Source organism: Garra rufa, chromosome 3 (assembly GCF_049309525.1).
Source record: "Garra rufa chromosome 3, GarRuf1.0, whole genome shotgun sequence".
Classification (NCBI taxonomy): domain Eukaryota; kingdom Metazoa; phylum Chordata; class Actinopteri; order Cypriniformes; family Cyprinidae; genus Garra; species Garra rufa.
This window is the reverse complement of record NC_133363.1, coordinates 47,716,209-47,728,770: the sequence shown is the minus strand read 5'-3', so window position 1 is coordinate 47,728,770 and position 12,562 is coordinate 47,716,209. Positions and strand designations below refer to the sequence as shown.

General features: G+C 36.7%; 3 protein-coding genes across 3 annotated transcripts; 2 read left to right on the top strand and 1 right to left on the bottom strand.

Annotated features, from left to right (window-relative positions):
- Window positions 1-355: 355 nt before the first annotated feature.
- Window positions 356-1,321, top strand: LOC141331588 (uncharacterized). The gene is made up of 2 exons (XM_073836635.1): window positions 356-469; window positions 1,223-1,321. The coding sequence occupies exons 1-2, from the start codon at window positions 356-358 to the stop codon at window positions 1,319-1,321; spliced, it is 213 nt and encodes a 70-aa protein (XP_073692736.1).
- Window positions 1,322-1,625: 304 nt separating this feature from the next.
- On the bottom strand, window positions 1,626-7,626 carry otub1b (OTU deubiquitinase, ubiquitin aldehyde binding 1b). Its single transcript, XM_073837197.1, has 7 exons — window positions 7,534-7,626; window positions 6,873-6,934; window positions 4,966-5,064; window positions 4,752-4,870; window positions 4,499-4,583; window positions 3,287-3,481; window positions 1,626-2,146 (listed from the first exon to the last, which is right to left on the bottom strand). Exons 1-7 carry the CDS (start codon window positions 7,574-7,576, stop codon window positions 1,949-1,951), a joined length of 801 nt encoding a protein of 266 aa, XP_073693298.1. The 5' UTR covers window positions 7,577-7,626; the 3' UTR covers window positions 1,626-1,948.
- On the top strand, window positions 7,584-10,854 carry cskmt (citrate synthase lysine methyltransferase). The gene is made up of 2 exons (XM_073837198.1): window positions 7,584-7,793; window positions 10,047-10,854. The coding sequence occupies exons 1-2, from the start codon at window positions 7,709-7,711 to the stop codon at window positions 10,730-10,732; spliced, it is 771 nt and encodes a 256-aa protein (XP_073693299.1). The 5' UTR covers window positions 7,584-7,708; the 3' UTR covers window positions 10,733-10,854.
- Window positions 10,855-12,562: the final 1,708 nt, after the last annotated feature.

Sequence of the window (12,562 nt, the reverse complement as noted above, 5' to 3'; positions counted from 1 at the left end):
AACCATACATCAATGAAAAGCTTATTTCACATGTTTTGTTAATTAATTTACCTCAAACTGATAGACAGAGAATTGGTATTTTTAAAAATACATGATTAACATACTGATTGTGACCTACAATTTTTTAATAATGTTTTCACATTAATTAACCATTCTGGTGTTTAGGGTGTGACTTGAATAGCTTGTTAAAACGTCACGTAATTAATAATTAACGAGGGTGTTGATTGGATAGAAGGAAGTGCCAAGTGAGCTTATTAAAACTACTTGGCGGGAAACGTAAAAATATAAATAAAAGGTGCATGAATTGAGTTCTTTGTTCTCATTTCTTAAGTGCTGCTTTACAATAAGCTACATGATGTTTGGCTTTGCACAAGCACTTAAAAGCACAAGGTTTACGCTCAGAAAAAATGGCTTAACCCAGCGTTTCTACATGAACTCTAAATCTGCAAAAGGCAGTGTCAGCATTATGGTAAGTTAAACAGATAGTAAAACAAAGATGTAAGTTCATATTGCGGTTTTCCTCTATTGCGTTTTTTGTTACATTAAGTTTCATTAGGGGTTCTTTTGTAGAAGTGTGTTCAGTTTGATGGAGCCATAATTCAACTAATTTAGAAGAATGTTCTCAAATTTTAATTCTTAAACGCGTTCATTGCCAAAAAAAAAACGTTCCTAAGGCCCTGTTTACACTAGTGCGTTTAAGTCTTTTGCAGTACATTTTATAAACGTTCTGCTATTCCAAAGTGTTCCAGTTTTCGGTTTAGTAAAACGTTGACTCGAGATGCGGGAAACGTTTGGGTTCATTCCAGGGTTGCCAAATGTTCACAACTAAACCCGTCCAATTGCTACTGAACTAGCCCAATTGCGTTTTGAGGGGCCCCCGCATTTGTCAGGGTAAATTACGGTTTGTTTGTTTTTTTTAGCGGGTTTCCCCTAGTAAAATTCACTTTCCAGAAAATAAATCTCACGTTTTCGGGGTTGTTTCAACCTGCGGACATGAAAAGATACCGCGGCAACAGTGGTAGAGTAGCCCGGTTCCGCTGACTTTGCAACACTGCTTCATTCCGCTTCGTGAACGAATCTAGTATTGTGAACCTGCTCACTCAGTCGATTCATTTAAACGATTCGGCTCACGACTCGGACATATCTTAATTGAATGCATCTACATTGATTGCTTTGGCAATATTGTGTACTCACATCACATGTAACCTTGCCCCTACTTTAGGAGAGTGTATTTGTGATGGCCTTTATCTCCATTGCCGTCCTTGGTCCAGCTGGATGGATCCTGTCCAGCTCCTGTGACTCCCGGAGAAAACTGCCGTGAGGAGAAAGATGACTCCAGAGGGATATCAGACACATGTTTGTAGTGGAGTGGAGTTGTACATTATTATGAATGATCTGTCATCATACATTTTACCCAAATCTACTTAATTACCATCACAACGTGTGGTTTATAGGGTAAATGACTGTTAAATGAGCAATAAAATCATTAAAACAAATTCAAGTAGGCTAATGCTGGTTTATTCTTTTGTTACTGGCTTAAAGCCACTTCGAAACAGTAAAAGTCTGTGCCTTGATGTAATCACGTCCACAATGATTTCTTAAACCACAAATTGATTAGAGTCAAGTGAGGTGTAAATCCCTTTAATAAAACTCATGAAAGGCAGCGTAACAAAGGAAAACACTAAAAGCAAGTTGATAACATTTACAACCACAAAAAATCTACTATACAACCCTAATGCTGCCGTTTGATGCCGTGTCAGTTTTTCTGAGATCAAGAGCTTTGTTTGTACTGGAAAAGAAAAAAAATAATTTTGTAATGTGGGGAGAACTTGAGTGAAAACTTTATTTTGATTAATCATAGCATAGCCTCGCATACACGCGTATGACTCAACTTGGCTGTAGAACTGGGATGGATTCTTCACAATGGAACCACAGAATATATAGAGTATCACTTATACAGGATGTCATAGTGGCCTGGGCGGTAGAGCAGGAAGATGCGTGGCTCACTTCCTTCAGGAAAGATATGATTGTTCACCGTTCCACCCTCTCCTCTGTCCATGTATTCCACTAATATGGGCACGTTCAGTGCCTTTGCTAAGGCAATGATATGGATGTGGTCGCTCTCCTTCGCCATGGGTTCCACCTCCTAAAAAGGTAAAACAGTGTTAGATCAAGATTTATTAATCAGTGTTGCTTTATTTAACTTATTTTACCACAGTCTTAAAACAAACTAGTTCACATGTGAGTGTTGTCAAAAGTACCAGCAAAGCCAGTCAGTTTTGACATTTTAAAGTAATGATACCAGAATTTCCCATGAGCATTTTGAGCGCTGTTGAGTGGATTCTTAAACACCTCTGATTGGTTATTGTGTTCAAGTTATCAGATGTCTGTGATTGGCGACAATGATTAACTCTTCACCAGAGGTCTTCAACCCTGTTCCTAAGGACCCACTATCCTGAAGAGTTTAGCTCACTGGTCTCAAACTCAATTCCTGGAGGGCAACAGTTTAGCTCCAACCCTAATCAAACACACCTGATCCAGCTAATCAAGGTCTTCAGGATTACTAGAAAGTTCCAAGCAGGTGTGAGTTGGAGCTAAACTCTGCAGAGCTGCGGCCCTCCGGGAATTGAGTTTGAGACCTCTGGTTTAGGCTAGAAGTGATTCAGCTCTGACTACTGGGCATGCGCACATCAATCTAACATTATTTTTATCACACTGTACAACAATAATACTGTTTTTGTATTATAGTAAGCGCCAAGTTTAGGGTTGGGGTAGGCGTAGACCGTAATGAAACAATCTAATAGGTAAAAAAAAAATCATAGTTTCTGGTCTGCCACAACCCTAATCAAATACACCTGAAGCGGCCAATCAAGCTTCACAAGACTGCTTGAAAACTGCAGGCAGGTGTGCTGAAGTAGGTTGGAAATAAACTTCACAGGAGAGTGGTTCCCCAGGAGCAGAGCTGAAGACCTCTGGCTTACACAGATACACACGGGAGTATTTGAAAGGCATGTCTATCAGAGGATCCATCTATGAGCAGATATTTTACGGATCAACTGATAAATGCGGCCTTCAAGTGCTCCCGTGTATCTGTGTAAATGCTTGGTGAGGTGTATGAAGCATTTATCATTGTAGCCAGTCACAAACATATCTGTTGAGCATGTGAACACAATGGCTCAACAGCACTCAAAATGATCACAAGGAATGCTGGTATTGTCACTTTTTAAAATTTTAGTACCAACTGGTACCAAAGTCAGTACTTTTGACAACACTAGATGTTACTCACCTGCTGACAAAACTCTTTGACAGAACGGCCGCCCTCTATGAAGTGCTGAAAGAACACATGCTCCCGCTGCAGGTATCCAGAGGTGAGGAGCCTCAGGTAAACCACTATGTAGTCAGACACGCTCTGGTCGTTGAAGGAGTTCAGCAGTTCACCAAGTGATTGATGCTTTTCACACTGGTCAATCAAGTCCATGAACTGACAAAAGAAAGAAATCCCAGTGAGCATAATTCATGTGCAATTACAGGGGAAATTCATGGCTGACAAGGTAAAAGATGGCTGTCCATGCAGTAGAAACGATGTTTGTGAAGTATTGTGTGAGAAATGTGGGTATATTAGTGTTGAATTTTATTATATAATTAAAGTAGATATGTATTAAATGTATTGAAGGAGGAGTAATGGAATATAATTACAGTATTCTTTGTGATTAAGCTATAGCGTTTATGCATTTATACTATGTATTTAGACTACTGTTTTTCATACAAATACCTAGAAGCCATATTATTATTTTTACCATGGTATTGAGGTGCTATATTTGTGTTTTTAACTGTTATTATTATCACGATCTATGGATGATACCATGGAAGAGCAATGGTTAATTAAAAAAAAAAAACTGTCAGAAAAACAGTCAGAATAATTCAATTAAATTAAAGATTTTTTATTTACAATTTTTACATATATTACTGATTATGATAATCAACATAAATGTACATCTGCATTCTAAATCTGTATTTCTAAGAGACATTTTAATTATTATTAATATTATCAGGTAACAGGTAAAGGGTTGATTTGAAACAATATTACTCTTTCATTAAAACACGCAGAACTAAGAAATTATTTTTTCTATTAAGATACTTATTTTGTTAAGGAAAAATGACTGGAAAAAGTGCAAAGACTTCAAAAAACATGAAGTGTTTTTTCATGTACTGACCATAAAGATTATTTTAAAGCCACATTTAACTGTCTGTTTTATTACAACTTTCACATCTGCCTTTAAACCTGAAAGAAATAAAAATCTGACATTTATCGTGATAATTATTAATATCGACAAACGAGATAACAACATGCAACTTGGACACGACTCTACAAGGTGGACATTGTAACAACACAAAGCTGGTTGAAAATCTGTGAAATCTGTGCACTAACCCTATAAGCATTGAGAATTTGAGATGGCATGTCATGAGCAGTTTTTAACTGATAAATTTTCCAACTCACAGTGTTGTGAAAGTCCTCGATAGTGAACTCAGTGAAGCCCTGGGTTACGAGGTCCAGTTTGCTCTTGGCTGCCACAGCTTTAAACCTATAGTACCAAAATTGAGACAGTTGTGATACTTAGACATTCACTACAATGACAGAAAGAAAAATGATTTCCAAAATGGTACTATGCATGAATAAGGATGCTGCACTGAATTAATGCAACTATTCCAAACAAAGTCAATGGTATCTGCATTAGGCAGACAAATCAAACCTTTGCAGCTCTTTGCTGTCGTCCAGTAGTGACTCCAAATGTGCAAAGCCAAAAGCTCTGTAGAAACAGTTTCCATCCGGCCGTGTCTTCCGAATGCATGAATACTTTTTCTGAAGGTCCTATAAACAAGATAAGTAAGAAAGAAAGAATAACAGTTTTACAACAGGTTTAGGGCATTTGCTACATGTAAGTAAGCTTGGGAAAATGTAGTGACCTTTATCTTGAGCTGGTAAATGGAGTCCTCTGCAGCATATTCACCCTTAAGCACAGAGAGGTCTTGTCTGTCCGACACTAAAGGGTTGGTGGTGGCTATCTAATTAAAAAAAAACAAGGATTTAAAGGGTGAGATCATTTAGTCAACCTTATTTTGTTCCAAACCTGTTTGACTTGTTTTCTTCAGCTGCACACAAGATGACGTTAAGCAGAATATTTCAGTTTTTTTCCTATACATCGAATGTGAACACAGAACATGTTGTTGATCTTTTCAAAAGCAAATACAGTATTTGTGTGCTATATTTCAAGTCTAGAGGGCCATTCACACTAAAGGCAATAACCGCAATGATAACGTTTTAAAAATCTCTTTAAGAGGACAGCACAGTCCAAACTAGAAATATAATGATACAGAAGAATGATATCAATGGAATCACTTTTAAAATTTTTTTTTTTTTTTAGCTGAATGAGAAAAACTGAGAGCGAATCAGAATCCACCAAATTGATGTTAATATAGTTATTGTTCTTTGTGTCAACAGGCCTTAAAGGGATAATTCACCGAAAAATTTTAATTCTGTCATTAATTACCCCCACCCCCTTATGTCTGTCCAAACCCATTAGACCTTTGTTCATCCTCAGAACACAAATTAAAATATTTTGATGAAATCCCAGAGCTTTCTGACCCTCCATAGACAGTAACTTAAGTGTTTGAAGGGCGAGAAACTTATTTTTTAAATAATCTTAAAATAGTCCATAGACATCAGTGGTTCAACTGTAATTTTACAAAGCTATGAGAATACTTTTTGTGCGCTAAGAAAACAAAAATAATGACTTTATTTAACAATTCTTTCCCTTTGAATCATTGTCCTCCGCCATTATCAAGAGTACCACAACGTAATTTTCATAGCTTCGTAAAATTACAATGTCACATGGACTATTTTATCAAAGTCCTTACTATGTTTCCCCCTAGGCAGGGACAGAAATCTCTTGGGTTTATCAAAAATATCTTAATTTGTGGTCTGAAGATGAACAAAGGTCTTACGGGTTTGGGACGACATGACGGTGAGTAATTAATTACATTAATGACATTTTCATTTTTGTGTGAACTATCTCTTTAAGACAATTTAGTTCTATGACGTTAATGGCAGAAATAAAATGCTTCAGCTTTAAATTTGTGATTGTTCAAAACTAAAATTGTGCACAAGTTGTGTGAACTACTTTCAACCAGAATGTTTTTTTTTTAATGTGCCAGCTCATCTCTTAGATTGTATGGAATTAAACACCAGCATAAACATTCTGCCTAACATCTATCATAGAAGAAAGAAAAATAGCTTTGAGAAAAAGAGTAAATGATCACAGAACAGAATGTTTTGTTGAACTTTACTTTAAGTACAACTCTATTCATCATTAAAAACGCCTAACAATTTGACAAAAACAACATTATCAGTGATTTGTTCAGTAACAGTTACCATACGTGACCCTGGACCACAAAACCAGTTGTAAGTAGCACAGGTATATTTGTAGCAATAGTCAACAATACATTGTATGGGTCAAAATTATAGATTTTGCTTTTTATGGCAAAAAATCATTAGGATATTAAGTAAAGATCATGTTCCATTAAGATATTTTGTAAATGTCCTACCGTAAATATATGAAAACTTAATTTTGATTAGAAATATGCATTGCTAAGGACTTAATTTGGACAAATTAAAAAGGCAATTTTCTCAATATTTAGATTTTTTTGCACCCTCAGATTCCAGATTTTCAAATAGATGCATCTCGGCCAAATATTGTCCAATCCTATTTCCTATATCCAACTTCAAATTGACCCTTTAGATTGGTTTTGTGGTCCAGGGTCATATATATCAAGCTTTTTTTTTTTTTTTTTTAAGCGATACTCTGAAAACTCACCTCTTGCTGAATACGGTCCTGCTGTGCCATAATGGCTTCGTCATATGCAAGGCAGTTCACTCCTGCAAAATAATATATACATATATTGAGAGGAAGGGAGAGAGAGTCATTAAAGGTTTAAACACCTGCCACAATTGGGAGTGATGACAGTTCTGCTAATGCTGCAGTTCAGTGTCTTCACCTCGGTGACTTACAGTCACATTCCGACGTAATGTAAACAAACTCGTGTGTAAGGAGTCCTTTAACCATCATCTACCTCAGTATCCTATTGCGTCAATTACTGTAACCACACATCTAAAATACAAATAGATTCACCACTTATCTCCATAAACCCTGATTTAATATTAGTGTATAGTGTATATGAAAGTCTACAAGGATATTATCATATTTAAACCGAGAGCGTAAATCAAAGTTTTTGATTCGTAATGAAAATATGACATGTTAGGAAAACGTTTAGAAGATTGGGTTTTATTTTTGGTTAAATGAGCCCAGAGTTCACTCTTTGTGCAGCTGATGCTGCATTCCCTCCCCCTCCTCGTACAGCAATCGAATCAGATTTCTTCAATGCAAGCGCCCTCATGCAGGACGCTGCACGATGTTTTGCTTTCGCATGTCAGCTGATTATTTAGGCTGCACGAGGGAATGTTATTTTTGCACTTACCCTCCATCTCTCCCTGTGATGATTCCTGCTGCTCATCCGCCATCTTGATTGAGTTCTTTTTCGACCGCCCCCTCTCTCATGTACACTTCCGGGTCGTGTCATTCATTGCGGGATCACACATACTGGCATTGCTGTGTTTTATACGGAATACCTTTACTTAAGCTAAGTTTTTAAAATGTTGTTTACCAGATTCGCAGTCCCGCTGAGGACCCTTCAAGCGCTGAGCAAGACACATAGATGGCATCATACTGGTTTGACAAGTTCGTGTACATTTTCTTTTCTTTTACATTGTAACCTGTTAAATATTTGTATCTAACGTATTAACCTCGAGCGTTAATACTGCGCTGTGCGATTTATGCGGCACCAAGCAAAACTGCTAAATTAATTACCATTTCCAAACAGGTTTCTAAACAGTTGTCTGCTATTAGTCGAACAAACAAATGGCCCCGCCCAAATTTCACGCTATTGGCGGAGATCCGCCTCCAAGGTTTCTAATTAGCTAATACGGCGCCCATGCATTAAAGTAGTAGTTCACAAAATGTACAGACAATTTACTCAACCCCTTGTCATTCAAAATGTTCGTGTCTTTCTCTCTTCAGTCCTAATAAAATTGTTTTTTGAGGAAAACAATTCAGGATTTATCTCCATATAGCTGACTTCTATGGTGCCCCTGAGTTTCACCTTCCAAAATGCAGTTTAAATGCAGCTTTAAAGGGCTCTAAACGATCCCAGCCAAGGAAAAAAGGTCTTATCTAGCGAAACAATCAGTTATTTTCTTAAATTACAATTGATATACTTTTTAACCTCAAATGCTAGGTGTTGTCTAGCTCTGCGTGAACTCTATTCCGGTTCATGACAGTTAGGGAATGTCAAAAAAACTCCCATCTCATTTTCTTCTCCAACTTCAAAATCATCCTACATCGCTGTTTGACCTTTTTTTGTTAAGGGTGATCATCTTTGCATGTTCACATTGTATACACTGGGTCCATACTTCTGCAGCAACATAATATGATTTTCAAGTTGGAGGAGAGTTCACACAGACCTAGACAAGTGTTTAAGATTAAAAAGTACATAAATTTGTCATTTTTTAAAGAAAATAACTGATCGTTTCGCTAGATAATACCCTTCTTCCTCGGCTGGGGTCGTTTAGAGTCCTTTGAAGCTGCATTTAAACTGCATTTTGGACCTTTGACCCATTTGCCACCATAGAAGTCCACTATATGGAGAAAAATCCTGAAATATTTTCCTCAAAAAAAAAAAAAAAAAAAAAAAAAATTCTTAACTGAAGAAAGACAGACATAAACATCTTGGATGACAAGGGGGTGAGTACATTTTCTGTAGATTTTTGCTCTGGAAGTAAACTTATCCTTTAAAGGGATAGCTCACCCAAAAATGAAAATTCTATGTGCATCCAAGATGTAGGTGACTTTGTTTCTTCAGCAGAACACAAAGATTTTTAACGAAAATCGGTGCAGTCTGCCAGCCAAATAATGGAAGTGGATGGGCACCAGACCTTTGAAAGGAAAAAAACAAAACATGCACAAACAAATCCAAATTACACCCTGCGGCTTGTGACGATACATTGATGTCCTAAGACACGAAACGACCGTTTTTTGCGAAAAACTGAACAGTATTTATATATTTTTTTTTTACCTTTGATACACAGCCACGTCCATCTGTCCTGAGCACGAGTTTAGCAGCATCTGGCTCGTTACATGTGTGCGCACTCTGGCGTAGAATACGCAAACGCCGGAAGCGATCTGTCGCATGTAAAGGACACTCATTGTTTACACAGTGCACAGAGATTGTGGGTATAGCGGCTATTCAAAATGGTAATTACTTGCGCTTATCCTGATTGTTCAAACCAATTTAAAGCTAAAAGATTACTTTTACTCACGCAAACTCATCCGGGACTTTTCACCGATTTCCCCTTACGCCGTTTGCGTATATTACGCCAGAGCGCGTACACGTGTAACGAGCCGGATGAAAAGCTCATGCTCAGGACAGATGGACGTGGCTGTGTATCAAAGGTAAAAAAAAAATTATATAAATACTGTTTAGTTTTTTGCAAAAATCGATCGTTTCGTGTCTTAGGACATCAATGGATTTCACGAGCCGCATGGTGTAATTTGGATTTGTCTATGCACGTTTGTTTTTTTTACTCTTAAAGGTCTGGTGCCCATCCACTTCCATTATTTGGCTGGCAGACTGCACCGGTTTTCGTAAAAAAAAAAAAAAAAAAAAAAAAAATCTTCGTTTGTGTTCTGCTGAAGAAACAAAGTCACCTACATCTTGGATGCCCTGGGGGTAAGCAGATAAACATCAAATTTTCATTTCTGGGTGAACTATCCCTTTAATTCCTCCTTCAAAAAGACAAACTATTTCAGATATTTGTCAGATAGTGATTTAAAAAAAAAAAAAAAATCACAGCATGTTAAATACTTCTTGTAAGTTAAAGGGGATATTACGTATTTCTGTTCTAAATTCTAACCATTTACAACTTGTGTTGACAGATGAGTTGATTGAAAACATGGACAAAAAAGCCACCTGGGACAGATTCTACACAGAAAATGGAAGCAAAGGCCAATTCAAAAATTTTGAGTGGTTCTTTGGATTTCACTCAGTCAAGGACTTCATTATTCCTGTACTTCAGACCATGTCTCATACCCACAGTGGCCCATTGAACATCCTTGACATGGGCTGTGGCACATCCGCATTAGGACCTTGTATCTACAGAACCTCTCCGTGTGCTGTGAAGGTCACCTGTGCGGATATCTCACCAGTTGCAGTGAAACTTATGCAGAAGCAAGCCAATTCAACATCAGTACAGCCATGTAACCCATCCTCTGCTCTTGCCTTCCTGGAGCTGGACTGCACACAGTTGAGAAGATACTTCGGGGACGGAAGCCTGGATTTGATATTAGACAAGGGTACTACAGATGCTTTAGTTAGGTCTAAAGAAGGTCAAGTTAAGGCTGGAGAGATTGTGAGGCAGTGCTTACAAGTGCTAAGGCCCTCAGGGAGTCTCCTACAGTTCTCAGATGAGGATCCTGATGCCAGGCTTGTATGGCTTGAGAGAGAAGTTAGAGGGGCTGAACCGGCTGCTAATGTAGGAGTTCAAGAGGTGGGAGAATTGAGAGGGGTCAGCTATTTTTGCTATCAGATTTCTCCTTGTATTTCTGAAAAGGTTTCCAAATGACAATACAGTCTTTGTGCCTAATCAAAAACCCATTTGCATCAGATGAACAAGCAGCAATGTAAAATTACACTATAACAATTGTATGACTTTTGTAAAAAATAAATGTTTATTTCAGAATTTAAAAAAAATGTTTCGTCCTGTGGTGCCTAATTTGTTTATCGGGGCAAATCAGTTATCTCACAGTGCAGTTTTTCGATCATGAGAATCACATAACATTGAAATGCTCTATAAACAAGCATCACTTATGACAAAATAGATGAATAAAGAACATTTCAGTGCTTAAACATGTACACACCCTCCAAAACAACAAGGCCTATAATTTCAACAAGATGTATAACTGCTATGAAGAATATGTTTACTTAAAGGGCTTGAAGGAACAGATTAATTTAGTATCAACTTTAGTATCTGTAACCATGTTCTCGTGTATATGGGTTGTGCGGTCTTCTGTATCTTGGTCTCATCACTAGGTTGTTCTCTTGCCCATAGGGGGCAGCAGCTGCATTGTTAAACCCTTAGAAACAAATAATACATTTTAGTACAATTCAATATTACATTAACATAATACATTAAGCTGTGAATGGTTTAAGAAAAATAATTATCTATTTGTACCTCTATAGAACGGTTCCCTTTCGAAGCTCTGGTATCCTGCTGTTAGGTGTGGAGGTACACTGTCATTGTAGAAGTGTGCACCATAGCTGTTGAACTGTGAATTAAAGCCACTGAATTGCCTCATCATCTGGCCTTGTGTCCAGGCTGGACCTGAAAGATGAAAGTAACAATTTTAATCATTTTGTTCAAATGAAAGTTATTATAAAAAATTACTATCTGGCTATTTAAGTGTTTTTTTTCGTGGGGTGGCTTGATTCTTACCATTGCTGAAGTGGATGGCAGGCATCGCAGGTGGATTAAAGGTGCGCTCATTGCTATAGTGACCTGTTAAAAAGGCATGTTTTAAATTAGTAAATGTTATACAGGAAAAAAAAAAACTGTTGCATGTTACATACATGTTATATATACATACATATACACAGACACACACACACAACCAGTCAAGTTTCTGAACACTAAGATTTTTCATGTTTTGAAGTCTCTTCTACTCACCAAGCCTACATTTATTTGAATTATTAAATACAGCAAAAGCAGTAATATTTTGAAATAACTGCTTTCGATTTTTTATATATATATATTTTGAACTGTCATTTATTCCCGTCATCAAAGTTAAATGTTCAGCATCATTACTCCAGTCATGATCCTTCAGAAATCATTCTAATATGTGGATCTGCTGTTCAAGAAACATTATTATTATTATTATTATTATTATTATCAATATTTAAAACATTTAAGTACATTAGGATTCTTCGAACTAAAGAAAGATCCAAAAATCAGCATTTATCTGAAATAAAAGGCCTTATACACTATACCATTCAAAAGCTTGAAGTATGTATAATTTTCATTCTGGGAAAGAAATTATAGAAACTAATACTTTTATTTTATTATTTAGCCCAGATGCTAATTGCTAATTGATCAAAAGTGATGATAAAGACATTTATAATGTTACAAAAAATTATATTTCAGATAAATGCTGTTCTTTTGAACTTTCTGCTTAAAGAAACTTAAATTGTACTCAGCTGTTTTTAACATTTCTGAAGGATCATGTGACTGAAGTAATGATGCTAAAAATTCAGCTTGTAAATCATAGGAATAAATTAGATTTTAAGATATATTTAAATAGAAAACAGTTATTTTAAATAGTAAAAATATTTCAAAATTTTACCGTAAGATTTTTTACTTTAGATCACATAAATGCAGGCTTGGTGAGCAGAAGAGACT

Bases quoted from the DNA above. Each gene is read 5' to 3' on its own strand.
- otub1b (XM_073837197.1), bottom strand. From the start codon at position 7,576: ATGGCGGATGAGCAGCAGGAATCATCACAGGGAGAGATGGAGG. The intron at 6,935-7,533 runs GTAAGTGCAAAA...ATTATTTTGCAG, and splicing joins ATCACAGGGAGAGATGGAGG to GAGTGAACTGCCTTGCATAT. The intron at 2,147-3,286 runs GTGAGTAACATC...TTACCTTTTTAG, and splicing joins TCAAAGAGTTTTGTCAGCAG to GAGGTGGAACCCATGGCGAA.
- cskmt (XM_073837198.1), top strand. From the start codon at position 7,709: ATGTTGTTTACCAGATTCGCAGTCCCGCTGAGGACCCTTCAAGCGCTG. The intron at 7,794-10,046 runs GTTCGTGTACAT...TTGTGTTGACAG, and splicing joins GCATCATACTGGTTTGACAA to ATGAGTTGATTGAAAACATG.
- LOC141331588 (XM_073836635.1), top strand. From the start codon at position 356: ATGTTTGGCTTTGCACAAGCACTTAAAAGCACAAGGTTTACGCTCAGA. The intron at 470-1,222 runs GTAAGTTAAACA...CCCCTACTTTAG, and splicing joins AAGGCAGTGTCAGCATTATG to GAGAGTGTATTTGTGATGGC.